Source organism: Poecilia formosa, unplaced genomic scaffold (assembly GCF_000485575.1).
Source record: "Poecilia formosa unplaced genomic scaffold, Poecilia_formosa-5.1.2 Scaffold306, whole genome shotgun sequence".
NCBI classification, from domain to species: Eukaryota; Metazoa; Chordata; class Actinopteri; order Cyprinodontiformes; family Poeciliidae; genus Poecilia; species Poecilia formosa.
The window spans coordinates 523,724-547,432 of record NW_006800245.1 but is presented as its reverse complement, the minus strand read 5'-3'; the positions used below and the strand labels follow the sequence as shown (position 1 = coordinate 547,432).

The 23,709-nt window shown below is 37.4% G+C and overlaps 2 protein-coding genes across 5 annotated transcripts in view; one reads left to right on the top strand and one right to left on the bottom strand.

The window, feature by feature from the left end:
* LOC103152281 (probable assembly chaperone of rpl4) overlaps positions 1–16,204 on the bottom strand; it is a 33,686-nt gene extending 17,482 nt beyond the window's left edge. The window contains exons 1-8 of one of the 2 annotated variants that reach the window (XM_016661003.1): positions 15,957–16,204; positions 15,728–15,837; positions 15,502–15,648; positions 15,230–15,379; positions 11,690–11,799; positions 11,459–11,582; positions 9,517–9,609; positions 7,014–7,082 (exon numbers count right to left, since the gene is read on the bottom strand). In XM_016661003.1, the coding sequence (XP_016516489.1) occupies positions 7,014–7,082; positions 9,517–9,609; positions 11,459–11,582; positions 11,690–11,799; positions 15,230–15,379; positions 15,502–15,648; positions 15,728–15,837; positions 15,957–16,023 (870 nt within the window). In that variant the 5' untranslated portion in view covers positions 16,024–16,204. The remainder of the gene's footprint in view (positions 1–7,013; positions 7,083–9,516; positions 9,610–11,458; positions 11,583–11,689; positions 11,800–15,229; positions 15,380–15,501; positions 15,649–15,727; positions 15,838–15,956) is intronic. The other variant, XM_007572690.2, reaches the window with a different exon arrangement.
* A 647-nt stretch (positions 16,205–16,851) lies between these two features.
* The window catches only part of mindy3 (MINDY lysine 48 deubiquitinase 3), a 29,006-nt gene continuing 22,148 nt past the window's right edge, over positions 16,852–23,709 (top strand). For 2 of the 3 annotated variants that reach the window (XM_016661000.1, XM_007572689.2), the window contains exons 1-11: positions 16,852–17,014; positions 18,614–18,923; positions 19,209–19,288; positions 19,431–19,491; positions 19,582–19,788; positions 19,931–19,982; positions 20,738–20,852; positions 21,102–21,175; positions 21,431–21,510; positions 21,712–21,782; positions 23,069–23,149. In XM_016661000.1, the coding sequence (XP_016516486.1) occupies positions 18,695–18,923; positions 19,209–19,288; positions 19,431–19,491; positions 19,582–19,788; positions 19,931–19,982; positions 20,738–20,852; positions 21,102–21,175; positions 21,431–21,510; positions 21,712–21,782; positions 23,069–23,149 (1,050 nt within the window). In that variant the 5' untranslated portion in view covers positions 16,852–17,014; positions 18,614–18,694. The remainder of the gene's footprint in view (positions 17,015–18,613; positions 18,924–19,208; positions 19,289–19,430; positions 19,492–19,581; positions 19,789–19,930; positions 19,983–20,737; positions 20,853–21,101; positions 21,176–21,430; positions 21,511–21,711; positions 21,783–23,068; positions 23,150–23,709) is intronic. The other variant, XM_016661001.1, reaches the window with a different exon arrangement.

Here is a 23,709-nt window from a genome sequence, read left to right as displayed (position 1 = left end):
AAACAAGATGCACATAAATACTAAAAACAATACAATCACGCTGTCCTCTTTATTTCAAGACTTCTACGGCAAAAAAAAAAAAAAGCAGGACTCTGGGGAGGAACTCATTTATAATGTTCGCTGTGCTCAAGTGCAGTTTGTGTGTTTGTGTGTCGTCTTCAGGCAATGCTGTTTAACAGAATCATTTTACTGGAGCGTGCAGCACAGACTGGAGAAAGACAAATCACTTTACAAGTGAGGGCGCGCCATAGCTCACACACATGCAGACACACACACACACAGGGATAGCTACAGCGAAGTAAATTAATCTAGGAGAAGTCTATGCAAACTCTGCTCGCGAGCAATATGGGAGACACAAGCAGCACGAGAGTCTAAATTTAACGACAGAAGCGTTTAGTAAATAAATAAAAGTGAACACAAGTGACAAGGTGAGTAGGTGCGATACTATCCACCAGCTTGTGTGACAACTGCACTGAAAGATGCCTTAATGGCTGTCAGGGAAAGGTAGCTGCCCGTTTCCCCGTCTGCTGTGTGACAAGTAAATCAGCAGCAATGACGGATGATGATGATGACGTTTGTGTGTTTGTGTCAATGTAAGTGAGAAAGAAGGGAGCTCTGCAGGACAAACAGAGAAACTAAACTCCTCCCCTCCCAATTAAAACAATTAGCTTAAATTCAGGTCATTTGGTCCTTAACAACTGTATTTGTCTTGGACTTGTATTTATATCAAATTATATCAAACTGCTTATGAATTTTACCTGTTTGTTATGTAGGCTTTTATCCTGTACTGGATGTGATAGTGTCTTTATGCACTTTTTCAGTCGGATGTCTTGACTTTTTCCAACATGTTTTTTTCCTTCAAAACTAATTCACTGTATGTTTATGAAATGATAGATTTTGAAGTCATAAATATACAGTAAAACTATATCCCCATGAAAATTTCACGCAGCTTTATTACTTGAATCCAGTGATTAAAATGCTGTAAATGTATTATTCTTTAAATTCTACACCTGTAGACTGAAATCACTGAAATCAAATGACTGAAACTAAAATTCAGACATTTAAAAAGATGTGGTTGAAAACAATTAAGAAAACAGCCACTTTATTTACTTTATAAAGATGGACTATTGCGCTGTCCGCAGTCTTTTTCACCCCTGGCAAAGATGTGAAACATGCCTTAAAATTGATGTTCTTTGCAAGAGCACGACTGATGCAACTTCCTTAACATTCCCCTAACATCTGTGTCCGGCCTGTTTCTTTTCCACAGTTTTTCTCACTTTAAACACTCTAATCGTTGCTCTACATGTAGGGTAACTTAGAAAATAACCTATTTTCTTGTTACCTTATCTTGATTTATGAAGATCACCACACCCTTTGCCTTATTTGAATATGTTTTATTCTCTTTATGATTTTAAACTGTGCCTGTAAGAAACAGGTTTGGTCATTTCATTTTTAAAGTCCAGGAAAAAAAGACAAACAACAAAAATGCTTTAGTTTGAGTTATCCTACAGGAGTTTGTAGTGGTGCACATAAGTGTTGCAACTGTTATTTTGTTTGAAAAACATATTTCTTGGCATGCTTGTTTCTTTTGATAAGGTGCTTAAATTAAATGTTTGATTTGTCTAAAATTATCAGCGTGAAATTACATGTTACTGCAATAAAATTTATTTTATGGCTTTTAACACATCTTTAACAGGGGCACTAATAAATGTAGAGGGCTCTGTAATTATCTTTGAGCTCATATTCCATTAGCACTGTGAAAGATGACATTTCTGGCATGCATTCATGTTTTGAAATGAATCAAAAGGGGGGAACGGATTTGAAGACGTATTTTTGGCTAATTTTATTTCCCAAATTAAGTAGGAACGATCACAGAATGTGAAATCCACTCATGTGGGAGAACTTTTTTCTTGTTCTTTTTCCATCCCACATTTTTGGAACAGCTAATTTCCAGGTCCAGCCGTCATTCAAATCCCTCGTTTATAAGCCATTTACGATTTTTGGAGCGTTTTAATGTGTTGTCAACAGAAATAAGTAAAAACCCCATCTTAAAATATATTTTTAAACCACCTTAAAAATTCTAACTGTTTCAAGCTTCCTGGGCAAAAAAGGGAGGGAAAGATCTTTACCTTTGAGAGCATTGCATTTAGCATTAGTTTTATTTAACACACCAATTTTTATGTCTATAGCTGAATTAACTTTTTGTCTGGCTCTGGTATTTATGAGGATATAGTTAGTGTGCTGTGAGGAGTCTTCAGTAGATCTTAAATCTTCTTAATGGGGTTGAAGCAAGAGATCTTGGGTGGCCAATCAATGACTGAAAATTATGTTTTATCCTCCCTAAATGACTCTATAGATGTTTCAGCCAGTTGAATCCTGGCGTTCAATCATGCTCCTCTCTCAGTAAAATTGACTTAGTTTATATGTCTGCTTGATAGACGAGAACATTTTGAGCTAAGCAGAGAAGTAGTTTTTTTTTTTACATATACCAGAAATACAGGATGTGTATCTTAACGTTGCTTTTCAGGAATATGGTACAACTCATATCAATAATGTCAAAGAGCATCTCAATAAATTAAAATGTTGAAAGGATGGTTGCCTAGTGACCTGTCCAGGGCGTACCCTACCACATCCCTAATGGTTGCTTGACAAAGTGCTGCATCCAAGCATATTAATAATAAGTTTAGTGGAAGGAAAATGTGTACAAGAAAAATGTGTACAAGAAAAAGGTGCACAAACTAAGTCAGAACTGCATCTGGAGTCGGTGACCACACAGAGACGTATCTAGGACAAGTGATGCATACAGTATGTCGCCCTCCTTGTGTTAAGGTACACCTGAACACCATTGTTGAAAATGTCTTAGTGGATGCAAGGAGAAAGAAAGTTTGAATTGTTGCTCAGTGTACCAAAATCCTGTTTTAAGACAAAGTCAATCTTGTTTTTGATGATCAAGGTACCACAGCCCACAAGAAAAGTGGAGAGGTACAGAATTCAAGCTGCTTGATGTCCACCGTCAAGCTTCAAGTTAGGGATAGTTTTGGGAACCATGTCGTCTGCTGATGTTGCTCCATTGGACTTTATGTCAGGATACTGGGCTGGGCTAAGCCCCTAGAGCAGTGGCTCTTAACCTGGGTTCGATCGAACCCCTGGGGTTCGATGAGTCAGTCTCAGGGGTTCGGCGGAGCCTCTGCTGCGGAGGTAAAGACACACTTGTGTAAAGTTGTGATGACGCGCCTCGCTTTGCCATCACTTGCTGCAGAGGATCACGTTACATTGCTTAGCCAATCAGTGCTGCGGAGGAGCACTGATTGAAGGAGCTCCACTCTCAGCATGGATTTGAACTTGTGTCTTTAATTACTTCAGCAAAGCTCACAGTTTTTACCAAATTCTGTAGCTTTCAGTGTACTTCTAAATCTGCTCCTTAGTCTCATCTTTTTGGGGTTGGTACTGCCTCTAGTGGCGTGGGGGTGGTAACACAACTAATATAATTACATTACTAAATCAGAATACTGCAAAATCTTTATGATTTATTATTAATTTTTCATTCTCTTAAGAATGTAGAGCTAATTAAATGATCTAAACAAGACTTTAAAGTGGTTCCAGTTTCTCTCGATGGCCAACCTGTTGAAACTGTGGCAAATTTTAAATACCTTGGGTCGTTCCTGGACAGTCACCTCAACTTTGCTGAAAACACTGACTATTTCAGAGACTCCACCTTTTAAGAAGACTTGGTGATCTTGGGACTCTAGTTGGGTCACCCCTATGTCTTGAATTTGGGGGGAAAAAAATCATATTTTATTTATCACTACAGAAGGGTTCAGTGAATGTGCATATGAAACTGGTAGGTTTCATATGCACATATGAAACCTACCAATTCTTAACCTTTTCTGAGGTACCTCAGAAAAGGTTAAGAACCACTGCCCTAGAGTCTATAAGATATAGTACAGATGATGAGAGACAGAATACCCAAAAATGCAGATGAGATGAAGGTTGCTTTATAGTAACTTATGCTCAACATCTCAGCAGAGCCAGGTGGACCGTCTCATTGCCACACTCCATTGATGTCACGTACACTAGTGTTTCACTGCTAGAGTGCAGGGGATTGTGGGGGGGTCACCATACCGTTAGAGTGAGGGGTGGGGGGTTGTGGTAGCGTATTGCAAGAGGGGGGAGGAGGTCTGACTGTACACTAACCACCTCCGTCCCTCCCCCGCTCTCATGGTGGCAGCAACCTGCTAAAAGTTTTCCGTATTCTCAAATCCAAAACTTGACAGACATGCTATTTTATTTATACAAGTAATTTCCACGATAATGTGTCTACCAGAGGATTTTTCTGGTCATTATCTTTCATTAGAGCCTCATTGATGGTTGTATGTTGAAGCACTGGGGAGCTGGAGTCATTTGAAGTTTGTATATCATGTGTTGTCCAAGTGTACCATTTGGAGACGCCAAATGGAGACTCCAAATGGCACACTTGGACAACACCTGTACATCCTCATGAATAAACTCATTGATGGTTGTATGTTGAAGCACTGGGGAGCTAGAGTCATTTGAAGTTTGTATATCATGTGTTGTCCAAGTGTACCATTTGGAGACGCCAAATGGAGACTCCAAATGGCACACTTGGACAACATGTACATCCTCATAAATTAACAAGTCCAAAATGATATTTCTTTTGTGCTATTTTGATCAATTTTGAAATACATGAGTAGAATACTTTATGCTAAAAATTTATTGTATTTTCCAGTCAATACATTCAATACTCAATGTGTATTTACAAGAAATAAAAATGAAAAATCTGGCTGAAGGAAAGTTTTTCAATTTCTTTTGTATTATAAACATAATAGCTACAAACTACTTACAGTTAAAGTATTTTTGACTGCAAAATTAGAAAATTTAGCTTGTCATCTACATATACTCCAAATTGTTCAAGAACAGCAGCTGATTTAATTTGGGTATATCTTTTCAGGTGTTTTTGGTGATTTTGGTACTGCCAGTTAAGGGATTAAATTTAGGGTGTTCATTAGCTCCAACCAATACTCATGAAAATAAGCAAATAAGGGCTTGAAATATGTCACTCTGTAGTAAGTGTACACATTACACAAGTTTCACATTTTAATTAAATTATAGAATTGGATCAAAGCACTTGTATTATAAGCGGGACTTTTTTTTTTACCTATTTGGTGGATTGTTTTCTGTTTTTTTTCCTGTTTAGTTCCCTCTTGACGAGGCAGTGTACAGCCTTAAAGGTAATGGGAGAAGAGGTGTTATTTTACTGGGGCAAAGGTCGGTGGTGTGTTAGCTTCTTGTTTAAACTGTCATCCACTGAAGAGTTCACAGCTGATGATGTGCTGTCTGACACCAACAGACAAGGGGGAAAAAAATCATTTTCGGAGATTGAATCTGTCACTAGCGTGCAATACAAAAACACATTTCTCCCCTAACTTACTAACAAGAAAATATATTGCACAGGCAGAGATGATGTGGCACAAGCCAGAATATGCAGGTTTTGTTTTTAAACAAGTCTATTTATGAGCCAAAAATTGATAGTAAAACATGATTTTCAGACTAAACAACATCAGTAATATTGAGCATAAGCCAAAAGGTTGTTGCAGCTTATTTGCATTTAAAGAAGAGGAAACTTAGATTTAGGTCTTCATCACTATATCTGAAGATTGGAGAACCAATCAGATTTTAGACCAGAAGGAAACAGTTATTACAAACTGAAAAAAATACGGGGAAAAAAAGAAGCTATAACATAGATGGAAGGATAACATGCAGATGCATTAAATAAACCAACAAATAGAACAAGGGGTGGATGGAGGAATGGACAAGCAGATCAAACTGGACTGACAGATAGATGGATGGACACGGATGGGATTAAAAACAGAGGAAAACAGATATACAAAGGTGAATGGAAATACAAACATTTTTTCATACTTGAAGTAAAATCTATACTGTTCCAGGCTGTGTATGAACGCTTTAATAAAAGCACATCTACATGTTGCACAGCAAAAACATGAACCAATGAGAAAGCGTGTTCCCTCCTAATTCGTCCAAATCGAGTCTGGGACTTGACTCCTGAAAGGACATAAAGCTCAACTAACTTAAAAAAATGTCAGACTTCTGGTGGCCAAAGACTAATTTGGCTGAACAATACATTCATACCCATGTTGGCATATATGGTAAATTATGTGACATTATAGAGCTCTGAGCACAGCCCAGGCTCAGGTTTCAGGCTTGATGACACCAACAGGAGGATGAAGACAAATGACATGTCAGAAACTATGGACTGAAACGCTGTCATTTCACTGATGCACCTGACAGCACATCTCCCACTCCCACTTCCACTCCCACACACACAGAGAGATGAAACTGCAGCTGAGATGTTTGGGTGGAAGAGTAAAAAAAAAAAAACTTTAAAAAAAAAAAGGGACACTGTGCTCATTTCCTGTCAGTAATAACCATAAACCACCCAACAAGATTGACTAGAAATTAATCATTGGATCACAACAGAAAATTGCTACACTGCTGTTGGTGTGGCAGTAATCATAGAAAATGACTTCAAGCGTTAATGATTGTTAGGAGGTTCAGTACCGAACTGAAGGCAGCGAGCCACTGAAATTGAGGCCATTTAAACTGGAAATTGATGAGTGATTTAGCAGATGAGTGTGCTGTTTCAAAGATATGGCAGCAATTCATCAAAACAGAGGTTCATTGTGATTTTTTTCCCCCTCCATTTCTTCTCCTCCGTCTCCTCCCTCCTGCAGCTCCCCTCTTCATCCTCCCCATCCTCCCCCAGCCCGTCTCTGTAAATACCACTCTTCAATTATTGACACTAAACTCTGAAGGGCATAAAGACCAGGCATGGCCTTCCCACCTCCAGCGCTATTCAGCAGAAAGAAAAGCACACATACACACATAAAGAAATGCCAGGCCGGCCTCCTGCTGCGGATCACGTACCGACTGGCCAAAACAGAGCGTGCAAGCACAACACACTGCAAACACATTACCTCATACTCCTCTGACTCGATAAGCAGTTTGGCTGTGGTGATGCGAGACTCGTACAGAGGGATTTCATTCTGGAGGAAGAGAAAAAAGAAAAAAAAAACCTGAAAATAATAATAAAGGACGAATGTGACCACCTTTGGAGGAGTGTTTACACGAGAAAAATCAAACAGAGTTCTTCCTTCCTTTGTCTGATAATAACACGATCCAATTTCAGGCTGCAAAATGCTGCGCAGCTGCATGGCTGTTAATCTCAGTCAAAGTGTCAGCAGGCTGAGTTCGGATCAACCTGCAGGTGAAGATAAGAGTCATAACTGTGGAGTCACAGGGGGGTTTGTTCTACCAAATCATCACAAAAACCTTTCCTGTATCACATTATTCTTTTTTTTTTTTTTTAAATGAGCCCTTATATAATTTATGTGGAGATATTAATATCTAGCACTGCAGCCATTGTTTTTCCCCATTAGAGTGATTCCTGGTGCTGCCTTTCATATCAGGTTTTTTTTCACGCACTTTGACTTAACAGCACACGTTTGTGAAGGGCTTGTCTCATCTTTTTGATTTTTTTTAATGTTCGCCAGTTCATTATCTCCTACTTTTTTCTATTTTTTTTTTTTTTTATCTCTGCTGATGTCCTTAACGTCCGCTGCAAAGCACACTGTGACAGCCAGACTGGTTTAAAAAGGCTTTTTGAAATAACCCTGAATAAATATGCGGCAATAAAATTGGATGGTGACAGAATACCGCCAGTTTTCCAGCTTAAACAGCGAGTCAGGAGCTCAGTTAAGACAGCACCCGAAGACTGCAAGGACAAACAGGGATAAAACCATTACCAGTTTTAATACTTTATGTGATAAAAAGTTTAAATATCTGGATTTGTTTTTAAACATTGAGTAAAGACAAAGCTGTTTGTGATCATCTTATGGATTAACCTCCTGGTTTTAGATTATCCAAAACAGACACAAGTAGATGGGAGTAAGCTTAAGTTGGGGGTGAAAACCTCCGATTTAAACCTCGCTCTTCAAGAAGCTCCTACTCTTTCCGGCACTCTGCCTTCAGCGTCTCATCATTTCGCCTCCATTATTGGGTCTAAAACTGTTCTTAGGAGTGTTGCACAGATAAATAATTTCTATGATAAGCTCAGCAGACTTGGAGTTCTACCAGGTGTTTGCTAATTGCTGCTGCTGCTAGTTTGATGGAGTGGAGAAGACAAAAGGGGAGGGGTACTCTATAAGATACAAAAAATTGTTTTTCTATGGGCAGATATGCATGCAAAATTAAAGTTAAGCACACTTTGCATTCAATATATTTAACATCACCAAACCTTCATCACTTCATGTCACTGGTGGTGCATATTTCTGTGACTTCAATAGTCTTCTGCACTGAGGTGAAATATGGGGCCTCAAAAGTCCAAGTTTTTAGAAATGCACAGTCCAATACTCATGCATAAAGCAGTGTGAGATGTTCATGTGATGAGGCAATAGCATAGATACTCTGAGCTTTACTTGCATAAAATTAGCTTAGTAAAGTTATGCTACAATGTATAAGCTCTTGCTAAGGGACAAACATGCATGTTTAAATTATAGGTCTATTCCTTGTTATTCTAATTAATTCAATTTAATTCCTATGTAAACTTTCCAACTTTGAAACATCCCCAGAATGAAAGCAAAAAGTTAATGAATGAGTGAAAGATTCTATCGGAAGATTTATGTTGTCTTGTAGAAATAATAATTAGAGCCATCGCAATACGCACACCAACAATGATGCAAAATTTAGATTTCCTTACACCGCTGCCAACAGCAACACTCTTTAGTGTGGCTGCTGCTGATAATAAAGTTCAGAGGAACATGGAGATTATTGAGACAGGTTTGAAGAGGTTAAGAGTGAAGCAAAATTCCTCTAGTTTATTATTTTGAGCTTTTAAACTTCTGGTGCTATGAAAGATATTGGATTTGAAAGGTTTGGCAGCTTTTGGAAACCTTAGAGTTAAGCTAAACGACTGCATTGTCCAGGGAATAAACTAGAGTTTCTGTAAGGCTAAGTGTGCTAAGTGATGCTGTTGTCCTTTCGGCACTTCCCTCTAAGGGATTGCCACAGTACGGCAGCTGCCTCCACACAGACTTGGCAGATTTTTTTTAAAGACCGAACGCCATTCCCTACGCAAATCCCTGATTATTCCCAGGTAGGAACAGGATTCGAATGGGGAGCTTCTGGGGCCGTGGCCACCTGCTCTACTCCCCGAGTCACCGCCGCCTGCTAAGGGCCCCAAAAGTTCTGACTGCTAATAATAAAAAAAAAAAGTAAAGATGCTAAAGTTACATTAAAAAGTGGCCTCTGTGATAATGCATTTTTTATCTTGAAGGCTGTGTTAATCCTAACACTTAAAATGTTAAGATTAACATCAAAGCCAGAGATCTGAACTTGTCCACAAAATTCTGCTCAGTGCATTTCATAAGCTGAATATTATTTGTGGCAGTGAGAGAAATAGCAACCAGAAAAGAAGCTTACCTGTGTTTCTTCTTCTGTCGTGGAGGAAGCTGCACTTTGCTTCTGCGCAGGCAACCACATCCCAACACTTTTCAACAGGTATTCCTTCCCTTCCTAAAACCAAATAGATATTCCATGTGATGAACAAATTGTGTAAAATCTACAAACATAAACAAATGCAAATATTCTCGTATTGCACACTGGTTAATTGATACTCCATAGACATTAATGACCAATTATTATGATTTAATTTAATTTAATTATTGTAAATAATAATCAATGTAGGTTAGCTAAAAAATAAATAAATAAATGTTGGTCTGACGACGTATGGGGGAAAAAAACTGGGGCAAGCCTGACCCCTAAAGGCTTCATCTGGTACTGCATTGGTTGAACTCTTGACTACTTCCCAACAATTTAAAGATGAACGATTTGAGATCTTGTTGAAAACGTACTCAAACCTGTTGAATCTAGATCATATTTGGAGCTCAAGGCTGTTTCCTGCTCTCGACACGGGTAAATGAAACAACATAGTGAAAAAGCTACGTGAGCTATAATTAAAATGTTACTTTCATGCTTCGTTAAAACTCCATTAACTCGCAGGAATCCGTCGTGACATAGATGGAAGATATAGTGTAAATGCTCCTCTTTAATCTTTATTGGTAATTTTAACCCATGATAACCCACAGTGATAACTAATCAACCTCCTGCTGCGGTCAAGAGTTTGTGATTTCAAAACATTAACGAAATGGGAATGTGCCTCGCCAGCGGTGGAGACGAAAGACTGTTTTCTGTAACTAAAGATACGTTTTCACTAATTTAAAAGCTACAACACATGCAGTTTCTCTAGCATGTCTTGTAGCTTTCAGTTTCTCTAGGAGTAAGAATAAAAATGTTTTGCCACCTACATCACTTAGGTGTAAAATAATCATGGATTATTCCTTACAACGTAACAAAAAATAAAGAGTTTGATTGATTTAGAATATGTTTAGTATGTTTTAGTTTCAATCTATAAGATCAATGCATATGTTAACACATTTAAATATTAAAAAGATATCAAAGTAATGTGATTTTCTTTTCATTTTTATTCACAGAATGCATCTCAATTAATAACTAATTAATAACTAACAATTTTTGGTCTATGATCGAATCAAAAAGCAGAAAATAAACACCATAAAGTTTAAGTTTGCATACTCTGATCGATACAGTTCCTGAATTTTCTTTTTAATTTACAAAAGATAGAAAAAGTGACTTAAGGCACATTTTTGTTTCTCTTTGTTGCAAAACTACCTTTTGAAAATAAAACTGTAACCAGATGGGTTACATTAAGCCTCAAAGAAAATCAGAAATTGTCACTAATCAGGAAAACGTGAGCAGTGCATATTTACAAGAGTTTTATTGCACTTGTAGGTTTTTAGTAAAAAAAAAAAAAAAATGATAAAAGTAAATTTTCAAGAGATACTGTTTCAGCTATGTAACACAATATTTTCATGTACGTATAAAGAAATATTCAGTGACAAATGACATTGTTTCAATAATGTATGTTCACAATCAATTCATTTACAACACTTATTTATGAGTAAATAATATATTTATTAAATACCTCCCACTGCAGGAGGTTGGGTTATTGCTATATTACTTTTAATAAATATCATTATGGGTCCATTTAGTTTGCACAAATCCTCTATGTTCTTCCAGGATCAAACTGTGAGGTTGATGTAGCAGTTTTCTCCGAAACTGAGTCCAACATGCTTCCTCATCTCTTCCAATTTATCAGATGACTACATGACCTCAATGATCTGCCCAGTAATTAACATTCCTATTGGCTTTGCCCATCTGTGTGTGCGTGTTAATGTAAGTGTCCGTCTGCTGATTAATGGCACACAATTCAATCTGCTCAGAATAATTAACTCGGCAGATTCCTGCTTTAATGTGGCGATACTTCATCTGGAGTGAGTGGACTGACCTGGTTTCTCTCTGTACTAAACAGGTAACTGGCCATAAGCTGGAGAGCCTCCGGGTTGTCATGGTGATACTGTAAAGCTTTTTCAATGAACTCTCGGCACTTGTCTGCGGCTCCCTCCTCCATGCTACGATCGGAGAAGAGGAAAGGACCAAATGTGGAGTTATCAGAAATGACTAAAACGTGAGAGAGTATTTCTGGGTGTCAGCAGTGCAGGTTGTTCTGTTCCGGTACCAGAGGTCTGTTAAGTAGATCTCAGCCAGGGAGCAGTAGGCCACGCTGACATCCTTCCTTGAAGGGACCTCGTCGTTCTCATCCGTCGTTCCTGCGGCTCCAGCCTGAGCCTGCAGATGAGCAGCACAAGGCCGACTTCCTGATTTAGAGATTATCATATAAAGTATTTAAACTGAAAACATAATGAACAGGCAAGTATTTTTTTTTTTTTTACATCAATAGTTACATAATGTTAGGAAACACTTGTCTACGCTCTCAGAGGAACTTCAGTTGAATAGGCCATTTATGCTGAAAACATGGTTGTGTCAAGCAGAAAAAAAAAATCTGAGTTATAAATGAATAACTAACAAAAAAGCCCCAAATGCCCTCTTCTTGTTCAGCACAGCGTATGCACATTCTGCAGAATGACTTATTTTAACACAGAGATTTTTTCTGTTAGTTCATCAGTCTTAATGGAGATATCTGTACTTTAGTAATTATCTGAAGAAAGACATAAACACCCACTGAATTAAGAATTAATTCACTTCTAAAATGAGTTTTGAACAATTTAGTCTTATTAAACATTTTTTTTCCATCAAAATACCAAACAGTCTTTTTTTTTTCCAGCATTTATTTTATCTACTTTTAAGATTTGAAAAACACACTTTTCTGTCACAGTGTTTAAGATTTTTCAAGTGACTCCAGAAGATTTTAGTTAATCGTATAAAAAAATAAAAAAAAAAACACATTTGTCCACACCATTGTTCAGACTTTTAATTGTGAACGAGAAATTCAGTTTATTTTATAAGAAATAATACACATTTTTAATTAAACAGGTAAAAATTCTAGGTGAAGGGAACACAACGCTTGTGCTTCCTAAAGCTGATGATCACATGAAGACCCTTCATTATCATGCAACTCGTTTATAGAACCTATCCTTTACAGGATTATTCTCGACCACAGCACCCTCTTCTGATCAAAACATGAAGTATCTTAAATCTCAACTAGAATGAAATTTTTAGAACGTTCCTCTTAAAAATACCCACACAAGATGCATCATTATAGGGTCTATTTAGATACATTCCAGATAATCACATTTTATCAACTACACCTACTGAATTTGATGTATTATATTGGGAGTTTATATAATGTGAAAGTAGTGCAGAAATGTCAAAAAGTAAGGCATATATTTGTATTCAGCCCCCTTAATTCTGATTCCCAAGATCCAGAAGAGATTAAAGAGATTCCCCTTAGAAATAATTATTCAATAGAAGTTTGTTTGAGATTGTTGGAGAACAAGGGCATAAGTTTGTGCAGACCTTTAACATCAGGATTAGATTTTTTTGGTAACACTTTATTTGAAGGGGTGTGCATAAGACTAGGCCTGTCGCGATAAACGATAAATCAATTTATCGCAAGATAAATTAAACCTATCGACCTCATTTTAATTATCGGCTTTATCGTCTCTTCCTGCCTTTTTTCTTTCTCTTGATGACACTGAATGAAAAAAGGCTCAGCTCCGGTGCTCTTCACTGACCCTCCCTTCCTCATTTCCTTAGTGTAATGTCCAGCTCACACTACACGAGTTGTCGGCCGACTGTCGGCCCATTTTCAAAACCTGAGATCACACATTAGCCGACAGAAATCCTAGGTATAACGGTTCGATCGGGTTCGATTGTGCCGTGTGGTGTCCAGCCACTTGGGCACAAAATAATGGCTACAAGTCCAGTTAACTAATTTTAAAATCAGGCATTAATCATTGCTTTTCTAGAATCTACCTGTGATGCATGTGGCTAGAGTCAGCGTAAAGTCCTGACTGAATGAAAATCATTCTAACCTATTTATGTCACATTAACGAAGAACAGCTGAAAAGTTACCGGATTTATCAACTGCTTCAACTCCTCCCCTTGTCATTTCTATATTCTTTGCACGAAATGTTGAATAAATATTAATATTGTTTCCATAGATGCCAACTTTGCATAAAATTATCATAATTTACAAAATCATCCAAAGTTGGCACTTTTAATGGACTTTCAATGCAACTTTTAGAGCAACTTTGCATTAAAAGTGTCATTATTTACCAAATGACACTTCATGACAACTGTCATAAACATCATAAAAACTTCTTTATGTTCATGACAGGTGTTATGTCATGTTTATGACAGTGTCATGTCAGTCTTATGCACACCCCTGCAAATAAAGTGTTACCGATTGTTTTTAATGATACATCTCTTAGTGTTGTACTCTTCAAATCTGGACGTTCCACAACAGTGGCAAGGAAAAAGTCATCACTGAAAAAATAAAAAGCTCCACAGTTTGCAGTTTCAGACAACATGTGGGAGACGTGGGACACGCGCAGAAACGGTTAAAGTGGCCGTGCATTCGCACCCCACCGAGTGCCTGGTCAGGATTTGCATTTGGTATCTGTTGCATCTGGAGTTACTGAAGCCTGTAATCTAAACAAGCATCTTCTTGGAAATGGACATTAATATTATACAATTAAAGAGACTGTAGCGTTCAAAATCAATCCATCATTTATACAAGCTTGTACATGCAGGGTTGTGGTGTGTTACTTCCTATCTCCAGCGGTCATTAGACGACCCTAGGAAAGTCCCCAGTTCGTCACAGGGCAACACACAAGACAAATAACCATGCACCCGCACTCAAACTGAGGGGTAATTTAGAGAGACAATTTAACCTAATAGTTATGTGCCTGAACTGTGGGAGGAAGTCCAAAGACCATGAGAGAACCCCATAATGCACTGGGAGAAAATGCATCTCCATGGACAAGAGCCCAGGCTAGGATTTAAAACAGGACCTTCTTGCTACAAAGCAACAGAACAAACCACGGTGCAGTCCAAGACTCAAATGGTTCACTGTAATAAAATGTCTAGCTAGTAATCATTGTTAAGCTTTTATTAACACAAGTTTGTTGCCTAAATTTACCTTAGCTGAGAAAAAAAAACAAAACAAAAACACCTGTGTTCTGGTCAGATGAGACCAATTTAGAATATTTTTCTTATATGTACAACACTGTCTGTGGCACTGTCTATCCCCAAAACACATTATCTTTATGGTGAAATATGATGGCGGCAGCATTCTGTGAGAATTCTTTACTTCACACATGTGGTCAGACCCCACTTGTTTGAGGTCAAGGAATATTCATCTGTTAAAAAGCCAGACCTAAATGTACTTGAGAATCTGGCAAGACATGAAAATTGTTTAGTATATTAGTATGAGCTTTCTTGTGAGGATGAATTTGCAAAAAAAAAAAAAATGTAGTCTTTAGCTGTGCAAAGCTGGTAGACATATACACACAAAAGTGACAGCTGTTACAGCCGGACAAGATTTTTCTGCAAAGTCATCAATCAGAAGGGTTGAAAACAAAAGCGTGCCACAAGTTTGTTTTTTATTTCCAAAATATTGTGACAAACAATTTATTATTTTCTTTTTGTTTGGTAATTATATAATTATAATTAATATATAAATATATTAAAGCTTGTAGTTGTCTTGTGGTCAAATGTGGATAGGTTCAAAGGGTATGAAGTTGTTCTCACTGACCTCTGTTTCCTGCTTCTCTAGAACCGATAGAAGAACCTGTATTCCTCTTGTGTAGTAGTCCACAGCCTCCTGGCCGGTGTGAATTTGTCCCAGATACATGTATTTGCTGTGACCAACATCCGGACTCAGGTCTATTGCACGGAGAAACACTTAGGACTTGGTAAAGGAAGCCCAAACTATTTCCATTTCAGGACAGAATGAGCAAAATACACAATGCTTTAGTGACTAATCAGTAGATAATGTATAAGGACAATAAAGTCACAAAAGGATATTGATTTAGCTTTCTGCATGTCTCCTAATTCGGAGCAAATGTGTCCCAGCATGTCAAGAGCTTGTAGGTTGTTGGAGTCCACATCCAGAGCTCTCTGACAGAAAAGGCCAGCCATCTCAAAGTCAAAACTGTCCATGTACTCCTGAGTCTGAACACACAAGATAAGTAAATGTACAGAATAAAACCTAGACACTTTCTACTGTGATACGTTTCATTTTTAAAGGCACCTTCTCTAGTAGTTGTTGTACTGAGTACTTTTCAGCTGTCTTCTTCTTGGCTTTCTCATGCATTCTTACTTTCATCCTTTCTTGAGGTGATAAATCAACAAATCCTCCATCTGTGGAAATGAAACATAGGCGCGAATGAAAAGTTGTGTCTCATTTAGTGATGAATGGCACGAACAAATTTTACATTGGATATAACAAACAAACAAAATAATAACACTGCACAGCTGACCCCTGTTTTGACGGTTGTCCTTCCTCTTGGGTTTATTTTTCTTCTTGTTCTTAGCCTGACCTCCCATACTGATAAATAACGTTCGTTACTCTTTACAATGAAGTTTGCCCCTTAATAAAAAATCTTTTCCCAAATATACTTCACGCGTGCTAAAGAACTGAACTGTAGGCGGCATGCAACACGCATGCGGTAAGTGCTGAAGCTGGGTGCGCCCCATTTGCGACTTGACGAGGCAATAGGGACGCCGTGTAGGAGTGGTTTGTACACAATCAATCTCAAACAGTGCATCTGTCGTGACATGTGCATATCTCAACCGCCATGCTCGGTTTCACTGTCATTGGTATTTAAGCATATTTCTAAATAAAGTTATTTGATCTGCAGATTTTGATTTCCACCTGGTATGCGTCAGGAGGTGAGCTCTGGTAAAATGTATGTAATTTTTGCTTTTTATTAACGGGTGTTGACAAAAAAATCCAGGATCGGTTTGACAGGTTGCCTCTGACCTCCTTTAGCTAAAATAAATATGCATAATTTGCCCTATATTTAAAAGGAAAATACTCTTCTCATTGCGATCTTTTCCACCCATGTCATTCACCGGCTGATTGTTAAGAAACCCATCCACAGTCACAGCTACGGAGAGAGATAATGAACAAAATACCAATCATACTGAATACATTTTTAAAACTTAGCAAGTAGAAACGTAAAATAGTCCAGATCTAGTGTTATGTTTGTTGTTGCATAAATATTCTGAAAGCTATAATAAAAAAAAATGAAGTCTTAAACTGTGTTTTAAATTTACTAATCCATTTCTGAGGGTGCGCTAAACTTGATCGACAAGCTGATGAGCCAATCGGGCAATACGTCGAGACAACGCCTTGTGACGCATCTGGAACTTTCTCGATTTCAACCAATGGTATAATACGTCAAATGGACGCAGCATTTTTTCTTCATTTTACAATTTGTTGTAAATAAACGAATGACAGAAATGCGGCTGGCGGTGAAATTGCTCAACAAAATACAGCCTATACAGACCCCCTAATACTCGAGTCTATTTTGAGGTAAGTGTAGAATATTTACGTCGAAATAATGATAAACTACAGCCTCTCACGACCGTTATATCTGCCGCCGCCCTGGAGTGACAAGAAATTTAATGATAAAGCAATGTACGGTTAGCTGAAAGGTGTTAATGTTAGTGCTTGATAGTGCCAAGCAAAGTTACCTAATATTTTAACTTTTGCTTCGCCATATTGTGCTAAAGAGTGAGCTGTTCGCTCGTTGTTAAATATTTCGTTGTTTATCATCCGTTGTAACTACCTGACGTTAACGAAGCCGCTAGCCTTTTAGCTTGGCTGCAGAGCGAGCAAGTGTTCAAATAACTCTATTAGCGCCAGGTTCTGTAAATACTTCAAACGTGATATGTACGATCATTGCGTATATGATACAGCTTGCAATTTTTATGTTTCATTAGAAATGTAATTCAAGAACACTTCCCAAGCTAAATTGTGTAGTACAATTAGTAAACGCCCAAAAATGTTTCTGAATTTTTCTTCATAATTCATCACTGATCATGTCAAGTTTCGACAAAAGCTCAAAAGTTTTGCAGCTTTTTTTCAACTGCAACGTAGGAGGGAGTACAATCAGTACAATCATTAATACAGGATACATAATGAGAGCCACATTATTATTATTATTATTATTATTATCAATAATTAAGCTGAAATTATTGGATACTTTACATATGTCCAGTTTAAAAACCCGTTATACAGAAATGTAAAACCCTTCCTTAATTAAAAACACTTTTTAGAAATTATTTCTCTTTGAACAAATGGTTTTTCAATTATCTACCTTTTTCAGTGTTCAATGTGTACAGTCACATTTCTTGTTGTAGAATAATTTTTCAAAATTAAAAGCTGTGACAGAGAATATTATTTCACAAAACAAGTTTATGTAATGCTTTTTCTTATTTTATTTGAAAAAATAAATGAATAAATAAAATGTTCTACTAATTAACTGTAACTTGAGAACTGAAGAAAACAGCTTGATCTCATCAGAAAGTGGCACCATCTTTTGTGGAACATTTTGTATTCCCATGCATGGTGGAAGATTATTTTTTGAAAAAAAAGACAAACATCGTAAGCTACTTTTTTGCAGGCATGCAGAAAAGTAATCAAGACAGAAAAAGGACTTTTCTGGCTTAAACAAAACAAAACAAACAAAAAAAACTCTCTTTTTTTTCCAGAAAACCTTTCCCTCATATGGTCAATTTTGTTAACTTAAATCACTGAATTAAAATAAAATGTACTCAGGTAACTATGATGGATATTAGAAAAATAAATCATAATTTACAAAAACCAGAATCTGCTGGTCAAACATTAAGGAGAAATGGCAATTGGTACCAGCCTAGAAATATCCGTTTGGTAAATGTTTAGTACAGTGATCAGTTAGGTCATTATATAGCTCACTTTGACTAGAGGGAAGCAGTACTTTACAACACTTTGTTTGAGAATATCAATAAAGTACAAATCTGTGAATATCTGTCCAACTGTACAAAATCCAAGCTCTTCTGTTACTCAATATAACAGTTGTTTTGTCTGATCTTGAGGTCACCTTAACCAAAGGCAAATCTGGATTTGTGTTTGTGTTCTGTTGCCTGGTAGATTGATGTCATACCTACGCTCCATTTTGCTGCCAGCCCCTGAGCTCAGACGAAGTTGGACCACAGAGAGAAGTTGTGGCTAATGCCACAGGTACAGACTGCCCTGGGAAGTGGAGTGTTGCCATTTGGAAGAGACTGCATTAAGAACAAACAGCCTCTCTCGTCCCTGCATGAAGGTTGGACCGAAGAGGGCGTTACTAAGGATTTGAAGCCAATCATGTCAGAGTTAAATAAGGAGGTGGTTGATCTGGTTTGGGGAAAACCAACAGGGGGAGGAGTTTCCACTTCGATCTTTCGAAGATGGTCTCAAGGTAGGGCTTTTGTTGTGATAACCACAGTGAGTTAATGTCAGTGTTTTCAGTTGTTTAGAAATTGGCAAACATTTGAATATCTCTTTCTGCCAGGCTAGACAGCCTAGAGTTTATCAAACTATTTTGCACATTTTAAATCTTCTTCTTTTATTTTTTATGTATATGTTTGTTGTCAATCCTTGTTTTACTAAAGATCCAGCCAACATTTTGCTTATTGTGTGCCTTAATGTGTATACAGGATGAATGATTGGCTCACTGTTGAATGAAGACTTCCCCTTTTCACAGGGTTTGTTTTTAGTGAACATGAGCAAACGGCTCTGAAGCAGTTTGAAGGAGGACCATGTGCTGTGATTGCACCTGTTCAAGTAAGTTTCTCACTGCACAACAGCCTGAATATTAGCTCATTCAGTGGCAACAAGATAAGATCTTTGAATATTAGATACGTAACCAACATGATATATAGCTAAAATTCCAGTTGCTGTAAACTGAGTTTGTGTTTCTTTGCAGGCTTTCCTTCTAAAGAACATTCTTTTTAACAGAGAAAGTTCCACCTGGAGAAAAATGTCAGGTAACTTCCCTAAAAAGATGATTATTGGGTTTTACTGTTTTCCTTATGTCTAACCAAAACAATTGATATTTTCACGTTTGTCTCCGTTAGAAGAGGAGCAGAAGATGGCCCTGTGTTCAACACTGAGTGAAATCCTCGAGTCTGCCTGTGCCAGCCCCTCCACAGGGTTCTGTTTTGTGACCTGGGCCAAGGGACAGAGCCCACATACTAGCACGCTTTCTAAGACCCAGACACAGTCTCAAACACAGGACATGCCAAGACCAGAGAGCAGTCAGTCGCCACAGGAACAGCAGCCAAGTTAGTCTCGTATCATCGCCCACTCACTGACTGCATCTTTGGCTGCCCAACTAAATACATTTTACTGAAGTTTGACAGACTAACTCTGACAATCTGACGTTTTGCCTTGATGGTTTCTGTGATTGTGTTTTCTTGTGTCTAGCTGCTTTGGCTGCTGAGGACCTTGGCTTTGAGCAATTTCACACTGTACTTCAGTAAGTGAAGATTATTTTTTATCAAATACCATACCAATATTTCCTCTCATCATAAATACTTTCCCCAATATAGTCTGGTAAAATGATGAATATTCTGGAGGGAGAGATTTAAAACAAACAATGAGGTTGGACAATTGCCAAAGTGCAGGATTTTCTGCTGCATTTTTCTCAGAAGCACGGGGAGCATGAAAAGGAGGTATCAATTTATCTGTCTTGGCTTTTAGAGTGAACTTGCAGTTTCACTCTCCTTACAATTTGCCAACTCTCTGCTTTCATTGATTGTCTTGTTGAAAGAGCGCTTATCTGACACACAAGATGTCTGTTAAAGACACACCAGCAAATTAAATATATGCACGGTTGAGCTTGCTGTGAGAAACATTGAAATTTCATCACATAGCTCCCTGACAGCTTAGACTACAGTCAGCAAAACGCAAAGCTTGCTCAAAGCAAAGAGGTGCATGCTAAATAAGACAGACGGATTCACTGGTATTTTTTTAATGAGCATTAGGATGAGAAGGATGGAGCGCTAATCCCTAGCGGTCTAATTTTTCTTTGTCCTGTTTTGTCTTGCGTCATTTTTTTTTTTTAATTTTTAATTTTTTTTATCTTTACACATTAAGGACTGGCAAACACAATCCATGTCCTGTGACATTTTACAACCTGACACCCTTGGAATTTACTTTTTGTTGTTTCATGTTATTTTCTTAAGATTTGTATATATATTTATACTTCCCCACCTCTCCTTTATCCTGCAGCAAGCTAACTGTCCTGTCAGTGTCTGATCTCAGAGAGGAGGTGCTGTCTCTATACCAGTCCTGGAGGGGGTGCTGTGGGGTTTTGCTTTTCCTTTACTCTGTCATCCTCACTAAGGTAAGGGGAAAAAATGTAGCAGGGAGAGATAAATGGTCATTTCAAATACTGATGGCGATAATATGATTTCTGAGATTAAGGGGATTTAAAAAAATAAAGTTAATTTGGTACAAATCGAATATAAGTTTTTGCGTTTGGATACTTATTCAGAAATACTGTATGCTAATATTCAAACTTTATGTGGAGGTTGCAGAGATTTCTAAATGTTCAACAAATGTTTTCTTTTGCTCCTTTTTTTTTTTTTTGCAGGGCATAGAGAATATTAGAAATGAAATCCAGGACCCAACAGAGCCCCTGATAGACCCTATACATGGTCATGGAAGGTATACAAATCCATCTTCTTGTTTCTTCAGCATTAAGCTGACTTAAAATGATTATTATTCAAAGCTGTTTTAGTTTACATTATTAACACAAGTATTACAATGTAGATTTTTGTTTTTATTAAAATTCTATTGCTAATTAAAGACTTTGCTGTTCTTATGCAAAGCACTCCATATTTTCTTCGCAAAGCACATATGTGCACAACAGATTTTCTTTCTTATATAAACACTGTTTTTCCTTGTCCCTTTCTCGTTCAGTCAGAGCCTGGTGAACCTCCTTATAACCGGCCATGCCGTCTCTAATGTATGGGATGGAGACAGGGAATGCTCTGGCATGAGTAAGAGCTGGCACTGATGTTATTGAAAAATAAATCTCATTAACACATGGAGCAAGTAGTAATCCTAGACTTAACCATATTTCTCTGAGATTAGCCATTGCTTTAATCTCATATCTTCACATATTAACAGTAAATAACTCAATCTTCCGTCATTAATATCAATTTTCACCTCTCTTTTTAATTCTGTTTAATTTCTTGTAGAGTTGCATGGAATTCATAAACAAGCATCTGTTGGCTTCCTCACGCTTATGGAGTCACTGCGCTACTGCAAGGTACAGACACATGCAGAAGAGAAATGAGGAGTATAAGCAAACTGTCGAGCTCTTGCTAAGTGTGCTGAAAACGTGTGTTTTTGTTTTTGCTTTTTTTGATCGGGAATTCAAAATGAACACAATTGAGTTGAGCACGAAAGCTTACGAGTAAATAGACATTTCATTCATGTTACTCTGAGATCTGGTATATTTCCAGTAAAAGTTACAAACTACAGCACTTTTTAAAAGATTTCGAAGTAAACTGTTCAAACAAATCAAAAGGACACAACATACTTTCTCACTTTAATTCACCAAATTCCTGCCATGGGACATTCAAGGATTTCTCTGACATGCATGAAGGAATTAAAGCAACAGTCTGGCTTTGATGAGGAAATAACATCTTAACATGATATAGAACTCAAAAAAGTCGATTTTGCATAACAGCTTAAGAATGTGTTTGCCTTGGAGCTTCAGTCACCCAAACAAAGACTTCAAAATTGTTGAAACCATCTCCATCCAAACTGATTTGCAGGAATGGGTAAAAATGTAGAGACTTGCTTTAAGAGCAAATCTCTACATTTGGAACTGCAGTTCCAGTTCATTCCAGTTCCAGTTCATTCCCTCCGAGTTTTGACTTGGAGGGAATGAATACATGTTCATTCCACACTGTTTAGAGTTTTCATTTGTAAAAAGTTCTTTCCTATTCATTTCTCTTCGTGTTGGTTTATCGCACATCATTCTAATAAAATACATTTAGTGTGGGTGGAAATCGTGTTCAAAATGTAAGAAATACTTAGGGCATCTATACAGCTATATATCTAAGCTTTTTGACTGAGGCAAATCCAAGTTACACAAAATAAATAAGGTATTATCTAAAATGATTGTGAGATTATGAATCTTGGGATTTTAACATAATGTTGCAACTTAAGTCACAAAGAGCTAAAATTTCAGTATGGATGTGCAAAAGGGAAATAAAGCCATCATAAAAATATGGAAGCCAGTCTTCAAATTGGCTGAATGAACCCGTTTACAATGTGCACATGTTCCCATTCATACACAACATACATGTTATCCTAACAAGGGAAAAGGTCATTTTGGTGAATATGGGTTTTTAATTTAATCCTGATGGTGTTTGGGGAGTTTATTTTTGTAACGTGTCTTTTCTGTTCAGTCAGTCAGTTCATTTCTCTAATAAAAACATTTGTTTGATTAGAAGCAAATGCTAAATCATAGTGGTACCTGCCAAAAATAGATTCTCTCCTTTTATAATCTATTCCTTTTGCTGTTTCTTTTTTTTTTTCTTTTAGGTCGGGACATTCCTCAAATCTCCAAAGTTCCCTATTTGGATTCTTGGCAGTGAAACGCATCTCTCTGTATTTTTCACCAAGGCAAGTTGAGTGCACTCATCCAGTACATATTTCACACACTGACAGAGTGTGCAACACAAGGCAGATATTTCTCAGCAGGTTAGAAAAACTAAAATAAGGAATGTGCTCAACAGATTTAGTTTTGTGTAGATCAAATATCAGTGTGTATGAAAAAACAGGTGAGGCAGAGATGGAGGGGGAAGGAATGTGAACACAGGAGATTGTCTTATATGGCAGGTGTTGCATGTTGGATTGTCACCCATCAAGTATCAAGTCGGGAAGAAGAGAGTTAAATAGTACATTTGTTATTGTATGATGTAAAAGTCTGCTTGGCGTCACTAAAAGACACCAGGTTTACCTTTGCTGTCAGGGCAATTATAACAAAGTGGATGGATGTTCCAGATTTTTTTTTTTCTTGGTAGAGTTTAGTCTCAAACACTCTCAGCATTCATATTTGACTAAATAGATAATCAAGAATGAGACGATAACGTGATTTGAATAAATTATTTTGTGCTATTAGTGTGTGGCTATTAATGTGGTGTAAATCACAAACTTGCTGCAAACACAAGGGTCACATTAAC